Raw genomic sequence first — 20128 nt, 5'->3', positions numbered from 1 at the left:
GATGTCCCTCGGTTCCTGGGTTCACCGGTCCAAGGCTGTTGGAGCATAAATTTGTCATCACGCTGCTAGAAAAGTTAATAAAGCGGTAATCCACTTCTCAGATTGTGGGCAGCAGGAGAGCGCGGAGTCTTGGACAACCTTCAGCTTGATGTGTGGCAGGATCTTAAGACAACATTAATGCAGCTTTTATTCTAAGGTCCTGTGTCCCTGGCACCCGTTAGACACATCCAGCCAGCTCTAGAGAGAAAGGAGCCAAAGTCTAGGAAATGGACAAAGGACCCAAATGCAAAAGGCAGATATTGCAGATACTCTGTGTCAGCAGTTTTATATTTAAAAATACAATTATAGAACAAGTGTGTTGTTGTTTTATACTAAAATTGTGGCATTGTGTGGCCCTACACCTCTGGTATAACCCTCAACTGCCTGCAGACATGTCAATCAAAGAGGATTTACACCTGTCACCGGCAGCGAGCTGAGGGTTATACAAGGTATTTACTACCGAGAACTTTGATCCCTTCAGTTTCTGTGACATTAGTTACATAGTTAGTGAGACTGGAAACACAAGTGACCGATATCTTCCTTGACAATCAGTGAGGTGAGAGTACCTATAGGTTCAGTGAGGTGAGAGTACCTACTATAATCTTATGTTACTCAGTGATGTACGTGTGTTAGCAGCTATGATGTAGGGAAAGCTAAACACATAATTCCTTATAGAGGATTAGAACATTCAGAACTGTCAACTATATCAGACTAGAGATGTTCACTGACCCCCGTGATTTGGTTTTGGATCTGAATTAACTTAGTGTTTTGGTTTCTTCAAAACCACCCTCGCATGTTTTGGATCCCTATTTTTTTTCTAAAATCCCTATATATTTTTTTGCTAAAATCACATGATTTGGCTCTTTTATTTGTTCCTACATTATTATTAACCTCAATAACACTACTTTCCAGTCATTTCCAGACAATTTTTGTCAAGTGACAAGAACACTGCTACCCCTCCTGTTTCTGTGTGAGCAATGGCACTGGAGACTGGAGAGTGACAAGAACACTGCCACCCCTCCTGTTTCTGTGTGAGCAATGGCACTGGAGAGTGACAAGAACACTGCCACCTCTCCTGTTTCTGTGTGAGCAATGGCACTGGAGACTGGAGAGTGACAAGAACACTGCTACCCCTGGTTCTGTGTGAGCAATGGCACTGGATCTCCTGGGGAGGGAAGTACTTATGGAATCCAAAACCCACAAGATCCGTCAATGCAACAATGACGTTTTGCCTCGATTCAGATCCGAGGACGCACAAAAGTACCGAGCCGGCTCGCGAGCCTACTCGGATCCCCTAAGTTCGTGTGGGTTCAGTTTTCAGAAAAAGGTGCCTGAGCATCTCTACAACAGACAGCATGAAAATACTACGCAGAGAAATTCTCACATTGAATTAGCGAAATCCATTTCCAGCAAAAGTAACTCAACAAAAAACCCACTTCCATTAAAGGCCACAATTCAATACTGCAAATATACCTTCATCGTTCAGGGAAACTTGTCATGTACCGTTCAGAACCTTCCTTCCTAGAACATCCCCACAACCATGTAGATTAGAAGCAGATGAAGAGTATGCAGTGATCAGCGTATATAGCAACACGCTCCAATATTTCTTATGTCAGCATATAGTGACCAGCTCCAATATCTCTAACACTACTATATAATGACTAGCTCCAATATCCCTAATATCCGCATATAGTGACCAGTATATAGTAAGTAACCATATCTCTATCATTAGCATATATTGATAAATATCTCTCAGCATCAGCATATAGTGACCAGCATATAAGGCCTGATTCATGTTCAGTCGTAAGTCCAGATGCGTGCCGTATTTTATGTAAAAAAACTCTGCGCATGCGCCAGAACGGACCATACACCAGAGAATGCAGATACATGGCAGGTGTAAGTGCTGACTGATAGTGATGACATGTGTGCATGCTATCACATCTGTTTGCAAGTGAGACTATAAAAATGCATTTTATGTAAAATACACATTAAGAACATCCAGATTTATGCATTTCATGTAAAATAAAATAAAAAATGGAAGTTGCTTTTTTGAACCCCTTGCAGTGCGTGCGAGTGAATAGAGCAGGGGTCCGCTCCAGACCACAGATGGAGGCTGAGGTGGGTATGAGATCACTGGGACCGATAGGTTCCATTACAATACCCACTGACATGCTTTTACGGGCAACAACAAAATGCAAATATGTGGAAATATATTAGAGGTTTCTACTAATAAATGTGAAAGTGTCGATTTCATTATTATAAATCACAATTCTATTTTGTAGCCGCCAAGGTGATTAACATGCGAATCCGTGGGTGACGTTAGCCCTAGGGGCTGAGGTTCCCGTTGGGCGTTGTAGTCCCTGTTTTACTCTTCTGTCTTCCAACTGCTCGGCCGAGAGGCTGACGAAGGCCGTTCTCCTCTGAACTTCCCTTTCATGTGAATGGGATGTCGTTAAGGGAGACTGTTGTTATTAACAACCATCTGACCCACTTGAAAAAGGGTGAGTAGTGATAGTAATGGGGCATGGGACCGCTAAACCCATCGGAGACCCAAGCGCATCTGGCGAACGGCTCAAGTACAATATCATTTTTTATATTAACTCATTCAAAGCCAATACTACATTTTTAGTTTTGGAGTTCCTCTTTAAAAGTTTTGTTCTATATCAAATGATAAACTGAGCTCAGAGTAACTCAGTCAAAGGACAGGAAATAGCAGCTCAGGCAAATGTTTTCTCATAACTGGGTCGTCTCTCCAGCCACAGAACTCATGTCAAATATTAAAATACTACTCGAAAAGGAATAGGTGAACAAGTGGACTCCTGCACTTATAACCAATAGTTAAAAATAATTGGTAGCCTTGTAGAAAAAAAAAAAAAGAACGAATATTTAGTTTGACACGGTTTTAGAACTCAGCGCTAAAATCCTCCACGCTCAGTATGAAAATATGCAGAAAAGAAACGTGTTCCGGCCAAAAATAAAACCACAGAAGTTCACATCAGCAATCTCTTAATTGAGATCTCTGCATATTTTCCAAGCTGCAAGTTCCTAAATAATTCTACTCATCTGTTTATTTGGGAAATGGTGTTGCCCGGCAACAGGGGCAGGGTGGAGAGTGCTATATCCTGTCACGGATTCCAGCGATGGCTGCGGCCCGTTCCAGGAAGGAATTCACTGTGCTACGTGCGAATGAATCTCAGAGTGCGGAGACTGTGCTATGACAGCAACAGAGAGGCGCTGGAGAGTGCAAATTTATGTTCTACTCTATAAATCTAAGAAAGCCAAAGACTGAGATTCGCATCACGTCGCATACATCTAAATGCACTCAAGAAACAGGTCCAATTGTGTGACACTGCGCAGGTTAGGAATGTTCTATGGAGCGGATTCAATTAGCCGCGAGGTGCCGATGAGGGCACCTAATTTTTCCTCGCATACCATAGACATGCGATGGAAAAAGAGCGGAGATTTTATTAATATCTCTGCTGCCATGTGTCTCTGCGGACTGTTCCGGAGACACATCTCGGTCGCTTTAATTTGCCCCTATATTTCTGTTTCCCAGACTAGACATAAGACTCCGTACACAAGAATACATATACTGTATGCCAGGAGTTGGGTGTGATTTGATGACATCACTCTCATAAAAGTGGGCGTAGAAAAGCGTATGACGACCTTAGTCGCGCCATCACACCTCTGCCCACTTGGCTTTCGCAGATCTGGGTGGGGCTTTATATTGTTCCCGTCATCATGGCATGTGTTCGCCTACCTGGAAGGTGAATCCAGGACAATGGACCACTCTCCTGGGAGGTTTCGCCTCTCCCTTGTTAATATGGAGCACTACGCTCCATCTCCCATCTTGGTGGTGGTGGTGTCCCCTGTGATCTAGTGAAGACAGGAAGTAGGGCAGCCTCCAGCCCTCTGCATCGCTCTACTGAGCATGTACAGACGGGAAGTTCACTCCTAGCTGTTCTTCCAGTGACAGATGAACTGTAAGATGTATATAACTGGAGCTGCATCCTGTTTGTGTAAACATACTTATATATCATACTTGCCAACTCTCCCGGAATGTCCGGGAGACTCCCGCATTTTGCGAGAGTCTCCCGGACTCCCGGGCGAGTGTGACAATCTCCCGATTTCTGCCCACTTCACTAGGAAGTGCCCCACTTCCTAGTGAAGTGGGCAGAATTAGATCCCAAACGCCGCGATTCCCGATGAATTGCAGCGTTTAGCCCCGCCCCCACTGTCAAATGACACGATTTGCGTCATTATGTCGCGGGGGCGGGGCCAAAATGACGCGATTTCGGCACCCCGCCCCCCGCACGCCCACCTGCTACAGAGAGTCTCCCGGACACCAACTTAAAAAAGTTGGTAAGTATGTTATATATAGATATATAAAGTGAGCGGAGGCGCAAAATATATATGAGCAACCTTTTCTCTAATATTGCCCACAATACAAGCTTACCTCCTGCATATGTGAATGCACTATAAAAGTGTTAAGTAGATTAACTACATAAGTTTGTCATACTGCCTGTCTGTTGCAGTCAGTATCAACTGTGAGTAACTGTGTATATGTATAAATCAATTGTTACAACAAGTTCTGATATAAAACCATCAAATTGGTTAAGTCTAAAAGCTTCTTGTGCTTCTTGTGGTTTAACATCTACCACCAACGACGCTGACACCTATTAACTATAACAGCACAAATGCCCTGATAATGGGTTTCTGCCAATATCCCTAACCTGGGAACCTTTAGGAATTTGAAATTCCCTTTTATCTCAATCCAGATTTTTGTGACAATCCAGTAGGACCTCACTGCAAAGGGGTATAATTTAGAGATGTTCACTGACCCCCATGTTTTGGTTTTGGTTTTTTTGCAAAACCAACCTCGGGTGTTTTGGTTTTGGATCCCTATTTTTTTCTAAAATCCCTATTTATTTTACTAAAATCACATCATTTGGCTCTTATTTTGTTCATACATTATTATTACCCTCAATAACATTAATTTCCAGTCATTTCCAGTCAATTTTTATCCAGTGACAAGAACACTGCTATCCCTCCTGTTTCTGTGTGAGCAATGACACTGAGCAATGTCACTGGAGACTGGAGAGTGACAAGAACACTGCTATCCCTGTTTCTGTGTGAGCAATGTCACTGGAGACTGGAGAGTGACAAGAACACGGCTACCCCTCCTGTTTCTGTGTGAGCAATGTCACTGAGCAATGTCACTGGAGACTGGAGAGTGACAAGAACACTGCTACCCCTCCTGTTTCTGTGTGAGCAATGTCACTGAGCAATGTCACTGAGACTGGTACGGTGCAATGGTGACAAATCGGGACTGTAACAACTAAATCGGAACAGTTGGGAGCCAGGTGTTATATTGAATATAAAAATAAAACATAATCAGTTAACGTTGCACAGCATGGTACGAATAATCAGGACTGTACGCGGCGGCCTAAGGTGCAGCAAGTGGAAATTATTTTAAAACTTTGGTAGCTCTGACGGCCACACAGGGCAACTTGCAATATGCCCCGGGCTGCTTGCTGCGTGCCGAGGCACAATGTGCCTCTAAGACTCCTTCTGTATGCCGGCTGTGCTCTGCCCAGACCTCGCCCTTCCCCTGTGGCATCTCCAGGGAATATTTAGTGTCACAGCCCATCAGTCCTGGAAGTGAATGGGAAGCAAGGTGTGGGAAAGGTTAAGAGGAAACTGCTAAGTAAGCTCACACTACCTTTCCTTTCCTGCCACTCTAAGGCGCTGCTCAGCTGCAGAGCAGGCGTCTGAAAAAGAGGCTATTTCTTTTTTCTTTTTTTTTCTCTTTGCTGAAGCAATTTGCAGCCCGGCCCTTGCCAAAGTACACAGGCGTCCACCACACTGATAACTTCCTGCTCAAACACAGCTCAGAGCTGAGCCCGTCCACAGAACACAAGTGAATGGACATGTAAACCCCACACGGAAAACAGAAACATTATTCCAAGCTGCTGACTGAGCATGCTGGGAGTTGTAGTGTAACAGCTGGACAGCATGGCATGCACTGTCTGCACGAGATACTTTAAACATAAAGGCCTGGGCTTACTCACTGTAATGTCATTTTAAAAGAAGACTTTGAAAAATGTTTTTAAAGAATCATGGTCAAAATAAGGAAGAATTCAGGAGCCGTGAACAGAAATCCTGGAGCTGGTCTGACCTTTTAGGAGTATTAAGAGGAGAATCCATTGAGATTTACAAAATTGCAAAAGACAATTTGCTGCTGAGCGTGCGTACACATCACACAGAGGAGTATATTTATTAAAGCTTTTAACAAGGAAAAGTGGAGGTGTTGCCCATAGCAACCGATCAGATAACAATCACTTTCTAGAATGTACTGGTTGCTATGGGCAACACCTCCACTTCTCATTGTTAGAAGCTTTCATAAATATACGCCAGAGTGTCCCAAAGAAAATGTCCCACATTATATTACATACAGTGGATATAATAAGTCTACATACCGTTATGGAGATTGAAGGTGTTTGTGATGTTAAAATCAAGTTACATCACGTCAAACCGTTTTCCACCTTTAATGTGACCTTGCAGCCAACAAAATTCAAATAAACTTAAATAGACAATATTAGGGGGAAAACAAACCTACAATCCGATGTTGCTTAAGTGTACACACCCTTTCATAATGGGGCTGTAGCTGTGTTTGGAGGTAAACAATCACATTCCAAAGGATGTTCATAGGTAGTTAGCGTATACCTGTCAGCAATGAATATAATTGTGATTAATCCCCAATAAAGATCAGCTGTTCCTGTAGGATGTCCTTTCAGTTTTCTTGGATGCATCCTACTGGGATAGCCTGGATTCATGAGGAGCATCCAATACCTCTACGTGATCTCATTGCTGAAAGGTACCAATCAGGAGAGGGGTATAAGGCATTACCTGTACCATGGAGCACTGTGAGGACTGTAATCAATAAGTGGAAAGAATGTGGCACATCAGGGACATTGCCAAGATCAAGACGTCCTTCCAAACACGATAACAGGACGAGGAAAAAACTGATCAGGGAGCTATTGAGAGGTCTACGGTAATATTACAGGAGTTGCAGGAGTCTGGCAGGAACTGGTCGCTCCCTGGACAACAATCTCCCGTATTCTACACATGACCAGGCTATAGGGCAGGTTGGCAGCACAGAAGCATGGAAGACTGTCTAAATTTTGCAGCAAAAAAAATGAACTCGCCCCAAACCATACGGGCAAATGTCTTATGGTCTGAAAGGGCCAAAGTTGAACTTTTTCGACCTTAATTCTACAAAATATTTTTGGCACAAAGACAACATTGGTCATCACCCAAAGAGCGCCACACCGACTGAGGGGCATAGCGCTGGCATCGTCATGCTTTGGGGGCTACTTCTCTTCAGCTGGGACAGGGGCTTTTAGTCAGAATACAGGGCATAGTGAACAGCTCCAAAATCAAGATATGTCGGCATTAAACCTGATGGTCTCATGAAGACGAAGAAGAATTTCCCCGTCCAACATGATAATGATCCAAAGCACTTACCAGGGTCAACCAAGGATTGGTTTCAGAAAAGGAAGATCAATTTGAAGTGTGTGTAGACTTTTCATATCCACTGTACGTATATATAAATATATACTGTATATACCACCAACGGCTTTTTTGAGTTTGCTATATATATATATATATATCCAAAATGTCCAATATAGTTTCGACTTGTTTAACGTTCAAGAAATTTATGTTTTCGATGCAATTCAATACATCTTGTTTGTTTTGTGGGTTACATCTAACACGGAACTAGAGAAATGCCAGGAGAGCAGCATTAAACTACTGGCAAATAGGATCTTAGTAGAAGAATATTGGGAAAACATTTATAATAATTTTAGTTTTAATTAAAAAAGTCATAATAATAATAATTATTAGAAGTAACTATCAGTAGAAGCTACAGTAACAGGTTAGACGGGATATTATAAAGTAGCAGAATCTGAAATGACGCTTGGTATAGTAATATAACGCAGGAGTTGGTCTGACGCCTGTGAATGGGGATAGGATTGTGCCGTTAACTTAAAAAAAAAAGTCTCTCACATCATTGGGTGGATGACTTGTAATACAGAAATATCTATTTTCTTCCATTTACATACATGTAAGGAGAGACCCCGTGTAACACTATATTGCTCCTAATCACAGGTTGAGTAATTGATCTGCGTGCACCGGGCCTCCCCGCTGATAACGCAGCGATGTCTGCATTAGATCACTCAGAAGCAGCGTTGGATTATTACACTGCAACCACTTGGCCTGGACCACAGGTCTCTCTGTACATCTGGCCGACGCTGAGGGTAAGAAAACAGCACACAATATCACCACGCGCCTTCCCCTGATTTTTCCAGCAGTCTGCGCGGACTCTGGCACCGGGGGATTTCAGTACAAAGGGCCCGTTTTGACCGGCACCCAATGAAAATATTTGCCAGGACCTTGTCTGAAATCTACAAGCGCTGGTCCTCTCTGAACTCCAGATTAATGAATTTTTAATACTGAGAGAAATCAGGCTGTATTCATTTTTTTGTGTGTTATTCTAATAATTAGGCCGTGTGTTTCAGGGTGTCGGGCTTAGCAGAAATGCCCAAAAAAGCAAAAGGAGAACATTAAAAGAAAATAATGGAGCCGTGTGGCCGGATTTCTGTGCTAATGAAATTAACCCCTTGGTACACAGCCTCACTATGTGTCAATGCCAGCGTGGAGCCATTGTTAGGATCTAAAACTAAATACAACACCGTCAAAATTAAAAATGTGTTTCTAAAAAAAATCATGCGTCTGGCCCCCCCTTATCCCACATCCCATACGTAATGGACGTTTTAATGTATGTTGATTAGCGAAGCGCGTCAGGTATATATAATTAGTAAAATGCGTTAAAAATGTTTAAGTTCAATGATATTACTTACCCGTTGTCTAGTGGGGCAAATCAGAAAATGGTTAATTATGTTAAGTCGTTTGTTTTATGAGCATATGAAGCGTTTTATTCAAACAAGTTGATTTCTTGAAAAAGATGTAATCATTTGCATACATATCATTTATTACGAAGATCGATTAAGCTTAAATTGGGTAAGCTGTAATCAAATTGTGTTTGCTTACAATGAATTATGAATGACATGTGAAGCGGAGCAAGTGCGCGGTAAGAATAGCGGTCTCGCCAGAGAAGCTGACACTCAGATCTTATTAAGATTATTATTATTAAAGAACAATGTTACCATTGGCCACAGAATAACCTCTGCTTAGTTAAACCATTTCTTACAGTCGAACAGTGTGACCATCTTTATCCTAATTAACATCCGTCTTCTCCTGCAGGACCCATATGGATTTAATGGTGCTATAATTTATAATCACGCTTGTTACTATGTCTAGACGCCGTGTAGCTGCCACAGTATAAAATATTAATAAATGTAATTATATGTATGGATTTATTCATATAAAAATGTATATACACAGCAGCTGTCTAAAGTACTTTACCCTGAAAATAGAGGGTAATAATTCCCAGCTGTCTGCAATAAGGAGAACGACACAGAGCAGATTGTGTAAGCAGTGAACACACCACTGTGTGTGCAGGAGAACACCGGGAAAATGCTGCTTCCAAAGACCGTGGAGAGTCACCATAAAATGCATTCGGTGGACATCCGGCGCCCTGGCGTAAACAATGTGGCTTTATTCAGTGGCAAATCTACCGAAGCTAGCCCAGCGAAGGGACAAGATAATCATTACCACTCATTATATAGCTGCCTGGTGTGGATATTTATTGACAAATTGCATCAATAATAGATTTTTTTTCGCGCTGACAAAAAAAAACATTGGTCGCGCCATTTGTTAATAGCTAGACCAGTCTGTTATCTGCCTTTCAAATCCTTTTCCTAAGTCTGTAGATCATCCGTAAACCTGTCAAATAAAACACCTAAAACAAATATACATTGTTTAATTTCATACTATAATTAGCGACACTTTCTAAAATAAACAAACAAACCTGTATTTAAATTTTAAACGTTTGTCTTAACCTGTAATAATTATGTTAACACAAACGTTCGGCTCTATACTCTAAACCAGAAGAGCTCAAACTCAGTCCTCAGGAGCTGCCAGCGGATCATGTTTTCAAGAATTCTTTACTCGAGCACAGGTGAGATTATTTTTCTAGGGTCGTAATTCTTCCACCTGTTTCTACAGACAGAAATCCTGAGAACATGACCTGTTGGTATCTCTGGAGCTCTGGGTTTGGACAACTCTGCTCTAAACCGATCTTTACAATGAGTAAATAAAAGAGATACACGGATCTATCTGTACGAACTTCTGCTGACAGCTGAATCATCAGGAATCTAGAAGGAACATTTATTTGAAACGAAAAATAAATAAACTATACATCTGGCACTAGCGTCTCGCATCGGATAACAGGGGAGTTTAGCGCTTGCAGGAAACAGTCAGATATTTGCCAAGGGTCTCTCTAGATGGAAATGCTGTTTGACAGCAGCGTATAAATCTATTAATCAGTCAACAGAACGAAGCACGGATCATGAATGCCAAAACGTCAGCTCTGTGGCTGGGCTCTTCTGATCCCTACACAGCAAGATCCCGGGATTCCAGAGACCTGTTAATAGGAAAGATCTTACTCTCTGTATCCAGAATCCTACACTTGTCCACTAATAGTAACGCTGTAACCCAGCCTAGGGACGTTACTACTCCTTACAGTGCACGTCACCTACACACAGAGAGCCCGATTCATTAACATTCGCAAAATGAACGTAATGTGCGTTTTATAAAACATGCATGTACATCGGGTACACGCACGTCCGTATTCAACAAGCAGCGGATCTGACGATACGTCTGGTGATGAACACGAGTCTAGGTCCGCTCTGCTATAACAGACAATACACTGCAGGATATGTCCAATACATATGTGGGATATAAAGCCACAGAAAAGAACACTATTCAATTAAGGCCGCAAGTTAATGACAAACCATTAAAAAAAAAAAAAAAACTTTTGTTTGTTTTGTTTTTCCATGAAATGCATTTATTGGGATGTTATTTATGTCTACTGTACATAAAATCATATTTACAGTTGCTCCTGATTACAGACACATGTTCTAGCTGTATACACAGCCGTCATCACTAGTAATCAGCACTTACACCTGACCTGTAGCTGGTGCCAGTGATACGGCTAAAATACAAGTAACAGAGATGCTCAAAGCCTGAATCGGACGCTGCTGTGTGCACTCCAGCTTGGCACACCCTTGCTGTTGATTAATCAGGCACAGTGATGACAGATATTTTGTAGGCTTAACCAATAGGTGGCCTATCCATTCATCAGCAATAAATTACTTAGCTGAGTCTATGACTCTTGCTCGACCAATGAACTGAAGAGTTCTCTACATTATTCTTAAAACTTTTGCTTGAAATTAAGCACTGACAAGTATCAAATAAGTTTGAAAAGACAATAGTCTGAGCTCTACTTTCCTTATTCACTCCTGCCGCCAGCCAGGAATACTTTTAGGTTTTCTTTTAACTTTGTTGCAACATTGTGGCTGCACTCTACAAAAACCGTCAACCCTTAGGGTCATACACACAATAAGACGTCGCTGTGAATGCTGAGGGCTGACCCCACGGAGGGACTGAATGGTCATTAAACCCTAATTTTCTAAACTTTCGCAGCAATTTCAAAACAGCCTCAGTGTGGATCAGCTCATGTGAACGGGCTGCAGAGAGACGGATCCGTTTAAATGTCGTTTTTAACCATAAAACAGCAGAAAAAATAATATAATTGTCAAGTGGATAATATCACTGGAACATATTCAACTATTCTCTATTGTCAACTGGGGAACATAATAAAAAATGAGTTACACTTAAAATCAGAGTAAAGATCACCTGTCATCATGATACAGTATAGTTACTGATTGAACAGTGTGTAGAAATCTACTTAGATGCAATTTTATAGCTGCTCTTTATTCGTAACAGATCATTTAGTTATATATTATTAGCCTTTTAGAATGTAAGTTCTTGGGGACAAGGTCTTCTCTACCCTTTGTCTCCTGTACGTCCGCCTTGTCTGTATATCTGTGTTTATATTGAAGGCTGGATATGGTACTCTGTGTTGTGCTATGTACTCTGTTAGCTACGCGTATTTGCTGTATGCTAATATTACTGCTCTTACGTATGACAACTGTATGTATTTTGTTGTGTATTGATTGGCGTACGTCGCTGAGGAATTTGTGGCGCCTTATAAATAAACAATGATGCTGATCTTCCCCTTCTTTCTGGTATTTCCTGCTTAATATAAGTGGCTCTAGCAGGCAATAGAAAGAGAGGAGATAAACTGAGCAGCAAATCAAGTAGGCTAAAAAGAAAGATGAGCTCTGACGCTGTAGCTTCAGCAACTACAATAAAACTCAACAGAAAGTAATTTATGACTGCAGTGTGAAATCCTCTATTACTATTACAATTGTCTATTATTATTGTTATTACAACTGTGCCTCGATTTGCACAGAAGCGCGTGGGTCTACAGAACGCAAAACGTAACATGGCAAAAGTTGAAGACGAGCAAAAAGTTTTCCCTGTCCGATGGAGGAGCTGTTCCATGTGTCAGCATGGGGAGCTGTGCAAAAATGAGAATTTGTTTTGTGCAGCTTCAAACACACAAAAGTGCTGCATGCAGTATAGACCGTCCCGGGGTCCCACCACTCTCACAATTACACCAAGCCATTAATAAGGCTAAACCAAAGCTGCATTTTAGGAGAAGCACTGACAAGTATAATTTAATGAGGTGCGGTACTGAAGTGATCAGATGGTGTACTCCATTCTTCCTGTGACCCTAGACGCTCAGCTTTCTTGTGGAGATGTCTCCAGTGGCTGGAAGTCAGTCCTGCACCATGAAATGCGTTGAGAGGTCCTGATAGGTGGAACAGTGAGAAACCAAACCTATGTGCTGTGAGTCCAGAATGCTGAGTCCAGACTGATCCTTATTCCTTATTTGATGGTTTAATGACACTGGTACGATCCTCTCTCCTTGGCTGCCTTAGAACAATGTGTTAATGGATAATAGTTTCCAATCCTGCCGTAGAGTCCTCTCCAGAATGCCGGGTGGGCTACGGAGACAGACGAGGAATTGTTCCAGTGTCAGATGCTGGGAGAGGAATCTCACCAATGATTGTTATGGTTTGGCCGTCTCTCAGCATTTCTTCCATTCATCCAGTCACTGAGCGGAGTGACGAAGGAATGTCAGACAAGAGCCGGTGGTGGTTCTAGACCTGGTCACATGTAGTGCCCACGTCATATTATATTATAGTGCCCACATCATATTATAGTGCCCACGTCATATTATAGTACCCACATCATATTATATTATAGTGCCCACGTCATATTATAGTGCCCACGTCATATTATAGTACCCACATCATATTATATTATAGTGCCCACATCATATTATAGTGCCCACGTCATATTATAGTACCCACATCATATTATATTATAGTGCCCACATCATATTATAGTACCCACATCATGTCATATTACAGTGCCCACGTCATATTATAGTGCCCACGTCATATTATAGATCACACGTCATATTACAGTGCCCACGTCATATCATTACCTCATTACACCAGCATCATTACCTCATTATAGCAGCAGTCATTATAGCAGCAGGTGTAACCTCATTAAGCCTGCAGAACCCATAACATATATTGTGTATACAAGCTCTGTGCTTGCTTGTGTGACTTCAGCAGTAAGTGTTTGTTACTGAGGGGCTGCCCGCTATCAGGAAGCAGTGGAGGCTCCGGGTCTGGGAGTATTTATGTCACGGAGGGTAGTAACTACAGGGGGCGCACCTACAACTATACAAGCAGTGCCCAGGACAGGCTGGTAATGCCAGTCTCTATAAGCGCTGAGTCCAGTCACACCTAGGGTCCATTCACAGTGACATTGGTGTCATTACACAGTAATCCCGGGTGCCCTTTGTATGTATGAGCTGCAGAGCCCTCGTCCGCCGTACACAGCCAGCGACGGGCGTCGGTGCCAGCCACCATCTAATAACACCAGTATTGTTCCTGTGTGAGAGACAGACACGCAGAGAGCTGCAGCTAACAGATGGAGCTGTCACAGCCATTAGTCAGCGCTCACTGCTGAACTCTGAGATGGGGGAAAGCGGGGCCATTAAATCCCAAACAGCAGATTAATGGGATAATACAGCCCAGCTGTGAAGTGAGTAAAAACACTGCACTGTGATCATCAGCCATTAACCAATAGGACCCAGGACTCTCCTAATCTGAGCTATATTCTGAAAACATGGGCAGCAGGGTGGCTCAGTGGTTAGCACTTCTGCCTTACAGCACTGGGGTCATGAGTTCAAATCCCGACCATGGTCTTATCTGTGTGGAGTTTGTATGTTCTCCCCGTGTTTGCGTGGGTTTCCTTTGGGTGCTCCGGTTTCCTCCCACACTCCACAACCATACTAGTAGGTTAATTGGCTGCAATCAAAAATGAACCCTAGTCTCTGTCTCTCTCTCTCTCTCTGTGTGTATGTTAGGGAATTTAGACTGTAAGTCCTCTGTACAGCGCTGTGGAATTAGTGGCGCTATATAAATAAATGATGATGATGATGATGATGAAAGCATCCTACATTCTGCCAGGACCGCTTCATGCTGAAAGGAGAGAGAAATTCCGGCAAATGTCCTCCAATTGTGGAACTTTTACTAATTATACAGTAGCTGCTTGTCTGAGGAGTTTTGTGACGTCTAATTATCAGCTGTTAATGGGCTTTTCAGTATAAATGGTTCTAATAGGCCCATTCAAAAACTGAGAAACGGATACTGAGAAATACCTGATTTAATCCATAAGGACAGTAATCAAGTATTTTGAAAAGCCAAAAAGAATGTTCTAAAGAACTAAGGTTGTGTAAAGGTAAAAACGATTATTGCATTCTTTGGAAACGACGGCTTTACGGAGAGCTGCCTGATTTTCTCATTTCGTCAGGAAACTCAATCAGACGTCCTCCTTAGAAAGTGGTTTGCTGAAATCAGCCACACAGAAGGAACCTCCCAGGAACGGACTCCCAAATCGTTCTCCTGATGAGCCCTTATCCCGTATAGACACGGGTAGAGCTGCGGATTCGGTTTCAGTGTCTCTTGGCGACCGCCGCAAGTTCCTCGCCCACCGAAATATGCTGAAAATGTACAAAACTGTGTTCTACATGAATCAGGTTTCAGCACAAATTGCAGCCTAACGAGTGATACAAAACAAGTGCTCTGTATTACCCAGGTGGTCTACTCAATGTCCTAAATACAGTTTATTTTTAAAGCAGAAAACAAGGTATTAGGTAATGTTAATGGAAATAACAGTGAATGCGGGACCCTTATAATTCACGTGACATCGAAATACTGAAGGAGCACCGACACAGGCCGGGCAATGGCCTGTACAACAGACGATCAGTTCATAGGTTTGAAAAACAAAAAGATAAATAGAAACACAGGTTAATTACTAAATACCAGAGGTGGAAGTGAGGGGTACGTCATACCGTCACTACTGCTACATTGTAACACTATCACATGCCAATCACTTACATTATATATTATATATACAGTGGTGGAAGTGGTGGGTATACGGGGTATGTAACACCACCACTTCTCCTACTGCTACATTGTAACACTAACACATTACAGTCACTTACATTATATATTATATATACAGTGGTGGAAGTGGTGGGTATACGGGGTATGTAATACCACCACTTCTCCTACTGCTACATTGTAACACTATCACATTCCAATCACTTACATTCCCATTACAATTTCCATACTGCCACTAAATTTCCACTACGACCTCTACCCCAGAACCCAATGTCTGTCCAGTTCCGGTGACGTTCTCCTCACTCCCAGGATTTTCCATAGAGATCGTCCATCCAGTAGGGGTAAGGAGCGTCCCCGGGCCTCGGCAGACATAGGGGGCCGCTGGATAGGGTGGAATGCCAATACTCAGGTAAGTAATGTAGTGGATCAATGTATAACTTTAGTCACCCCACATAAAAGAGAATTATCAGCTTCAGATGGAGTTATACCATACAGGGGGGATTTTTATTAAGCTCAGGGGCATTAGGGGACATCGGGGATGTTTGGCAGAGGAACGATGGGCACCAAGAGGACAGGAATAATCTTAGATTAAATTCTACGTGAAACTGTTTCATATGACACCGTGCAACAATTTTATAAATCATATTTATATTTAGGAACCAGTATGATAAAGAGCCTTAACTTACCACCAGCTCGGAGAACCTGGCGTTAAGCTCCTCCGGAGACGGTATGGGCCCCGCAAACTCCAGGAACTGGAGCGGATTGTTGTCCTTGAGATTAATTTCAGGGTGTTCGCTGCTCCCAAAGCAGCACAGGAAACCCAACGCATGACGACTTCTTTTCCGGGGAGCCATGGTCATCCTGTACGGCGCTATCTGCTGATCATGATCTGGAGAAAAGCAGAGACACACTTAGTTCCTTCATTCTATAACCCCCTCCCAACAGCACAATCAGCTCCCGAAATGGGGACAATCCCACCAGGTGAAGCTCGCTCAGTAAATGCCAACTCTTGCCGTCTTTTGGGTGCGAAATGCGTTGACAATAATAGCTATTCATCATCAACATTTATTTATATAGCGCCAGCAGATTCCGTAGCGCTTTACAATTGGGAACAAACAGTAACAAAACAATACTGGGTAATACATACAGACAGAGAGGTAAGAGGACCCTGCTAATTATTCAGTTACAGTGGTTCTCCGCCACCTCCTATCCAACAAACGGATACATGTGTGATAAAATGCAATGTGATACAGGGGTTCCCTTTCAGATTAGGGGTAACCATCGTGTAGATAAATAAATAGTGCAGATTTAGCAAAAGGATAAAATAATAGTATAAGACAAAACAAAACAATTAATTAAAATAATACATAATAAATGATGGTTAAAAATCATAATGGTTATATGTATAAAAGTTCTGAAAACTGTCAATCGGCAAAGATTATATAATCAAAATTGGTAATAACATTGCAGTATCGCAACTATAAATAAAACATTTAATACAATAAACTAACAACAGCGTCTCTACCAAGCAGTTAATATGGCTTTGAAATGGTTACGTACATAAAGAGTTTTTATGACAGCTCCAACTCTCCTCACAACTTATAGCTTTACACTGGTCATACAAGGCCCAGATTCAGGTTATAATCGATCTCCCCCTCTGTTCATCTGATATACACTAATAGACCAGTCCACCCACTGTCTGAGTCCCAAACTACTATACTGAATATTATATTCATCAACAAATACAAAGTATATAGGGGTGTACTGCAGCTCTACTGACAAGATCTAGGGGGCGCTACTAAGTATCTTCCTCAACTAAATACCGGTCACCCCCACTTGTCAGACACAGACAGGACAAAGGAGATGATTGGTTAGTGAATGAGCATCGCTGTCCACTATGCGAAGTGCACAGATAAGATCACTAAGAGACGTTCCTCAATCTCTGCTATCACCATTGCGCTGCTCTTACCAGAAACGTAAGACCTCTATGTGGAATTTCCAAATGTTTGATTTTAGAACAATGCAAAAAAACCAACTTATATATATGATTTTTATGCTGCAGCGATTACTTTTCATTTAATGGCCATGAAGAAACAATGCAAGAAGGCCGATAGCGGCACCATTTTGGGGGTAACACCGCTGAACGCCGGCAGTGTTTAAATTCTTCCGAGCGCCAAATGATTTCAGTAACAGTTATAGCTACAAGGTACTATCACGGGCTATGGGCAACATCTCCACTTGTTCAAACCTGCAGTTTAGTAAATATAACCCTCAGTGTCAATAATAAAATTGACACAGATTTTGCTAAAAAAAAATAATTGTTGAGTGAATTGAACGCCACACCCACAGCGATGCGGCGGCCTGACCTAGGACATGGGACACAGGTTACTTAATAGCATCGGCCTGGATGAGGGTCTGCGTGCAGAGACGGACCCCTCTGTCATGAATGATTACTGTGCTAGACACTGGAGCGTGCAGCCCCTACCAGCAGACAGAGGCCCCTTCCACACATCCTCCTGTCAGTGAACGGAGGCTCCTGTGGAAGCTGCGCTCCGGCCTGTGATCTGCTGCTCAGCTAACTCATATCACGTGTGCATAAGATAACTCCATTATAAAGACAAGAGACCACTGAGACCCTCACTCACTGTCTGCCCACCTAGAGCTTCATCCATTCTGAGTGATAGGAATGGGAATTCTGGGTAATCCAATTTGTATTTTACATTGACGTGACACTGCCTGAAGGCGCGTCATGCCCCAATAATGTCACTGCCAATCCGTAGGCCGCATGCTGATGAATATTATTTATTTATTATTGTGTATTTATATAGCGCCACCATATTGCGCAGCGCTGTACAGAGAACATAGAATTGGTTCAGACAACAGAACGTCCCCCTCCGCTGGGGGTCATTGATGGAGCGCAGGTTACATGTTAGGTTCAGGGTTCCTTTAAGTGAAGAGTGATCATACTGTCAGTGTGAGGGGCTGATAGAACAGTTAATGTTAGAATGTTAGGTGAAGCCGCTCGTCCCCCAGCAGGAGGTAAATGCTGGAGACATTCACTGAGCTGACAGCAAAGACGTGATCTGCTGCAATGCACTCGGCTCAGTGACTGCACCTAGCTGTCCTAAATTCCCTGACTTATCAGATGATTTCGTGTGACCCTCACCCCCCCCCTCTCTGCATCGGCAGGGGGGGGGGGGGGCGCAGATCAGCATTAGTTTGTTATCTGGGCAGTGCTGTAGGCACTTATACCAATGTGTTGTGTTTAGACAATATTAACAAAACAATAACATGGGGGGTTATAAGGTGCTGGGGGGGTCGGTTACGAAGTCCCTCTTTATTAGGGAGTTTTAACAGACAAATAAAGAAAACATACAAGTATAGAGAAACAGTAGTAACAGCCTAACTGAAATATTTATAGTCGTCGCATCCCATCTAAGGTACTTAACATAAAGTGTTACCTAAAAAAATAACTTAAAGACAAGATTGTAAGCCTGCGAGCAGGGCCTTCTCACCTCTTTGTCTGTTTTACCCAGTTTGTTTATTAGTTTGCTATGTTTGACCCCAATTGTAAAGCGCTATGGAATATGTTGGCGCTATATAAATGATGATGATGATGATGATGATGGCGGCATATTTAATTAGGTTTCCGGTCCACGGTATGGCGCGTTACCGCGGAAAGTGTGCAGTATTGACGGTAATACGCAGATTTTCCTACGCAACCCTATGGAGTGCGCACGAAAATCCACATTATTGCGGTACCGTGGATTGACTTTGCGGCGTGTTACCACACCACAACTCCAGGAAACAGGGAGAGAAGAGGGGGGAGGGATGAAAAACTGACATGACCAATGTAGATCATACAACTCATCATCGGTATATCTGTCAGGTACGTAAAATACATCTGTAACTCATCTCCCCATATAGTATATATAGTATATATTATAGACTTATACTCCTGTGTTTCAGTGAATTATAAGCAGAGCAACCAAAGCTCTAATATTTCTCCTATTGGCCAAACCAGTCATGAAACCTTTCTTCAATAGTCTGTGTCTCGGCAAAGTCCTTAAACCAGATGTTTAATTAGAGACCACTTGTACTTAGCGATAGGAAGAGAGTTGTTATGTATTAGATGTGTTTTTGAATCTTAATCTACATGGAATATTTATAAGGTATTTACCAGTAAGGAGAACAACAGGGCAGGACTATAGGAAACAATGAGCGGTAACTCAGCAGCACCAGAGAATTGGAGGAGTCCCGGCCGAGCCCACCTAAGAGATAGCAGGGTATGACCCAACCTTACCAAGATATTATAGTTAATTTCTAGGATATGTATACTGCAGGAACTTAGCGTTAGGCATTTATATAGTCACCCCATGTTCAGAGGAAATGCTCTGACCTATCTTCTATGGACCTAATGGGAGGTTTAAGTCTTATTTCAAGTCTTGGAATGTACAATTCCAGAACCAGAGATAAAGTGATAAATACAAGAGTCAGGGTTATTACACTGGTGA

At 42.3% G+C, this 20128-nt stretch overlaps 1 protein-coding gene across 4 annotated transcripts in view; it reads right to left on the bottom strand.

The window, feature by feature from the left end:
• DAAM2 (dishevelled associated activator of morphogenesis 2) overlaps nt 1-20128 on the bottom strand; it is a 206183-nt gene that overhangs the window by 143049 nt on the left and 43006 nt on the right. For all 4 annotated transcript variants that reach the window (XM_075204422.1, XM_075204426.1, XM_075204425.1 and 1 more), the window contains exon 2: nt 16301-16503. In XM_075204422.1, the coding sequence (XP_075060523.1) occupies nt 16301-16474 (174 nt within the window). In that variant the 5' untranslated portion in view covers nt 16475-16503. The remainder of the gene's footprint in view (nt 1-16300; nt 16504-20128) is intronic.

This window comes from Mixophyes fleayi, chromosome 3, assembly GCF_038048845.1.
Source record: "Mixophyes fleayi isolate aMixFle1 chromosome 3, aMixFle1.hap1, whole genome shotgun sequence".
Lineage (NCBI taxonomy): Eukaryota > Metazoa > Chordata > Amphibia > Anura > Limnodynastidae > Mixophyes > Mixophyes fleayi.
Note: the sequence above shows the minus strand (reverse complement) of the source record. Positions and strands in the feature narration are given on the sequence as shown.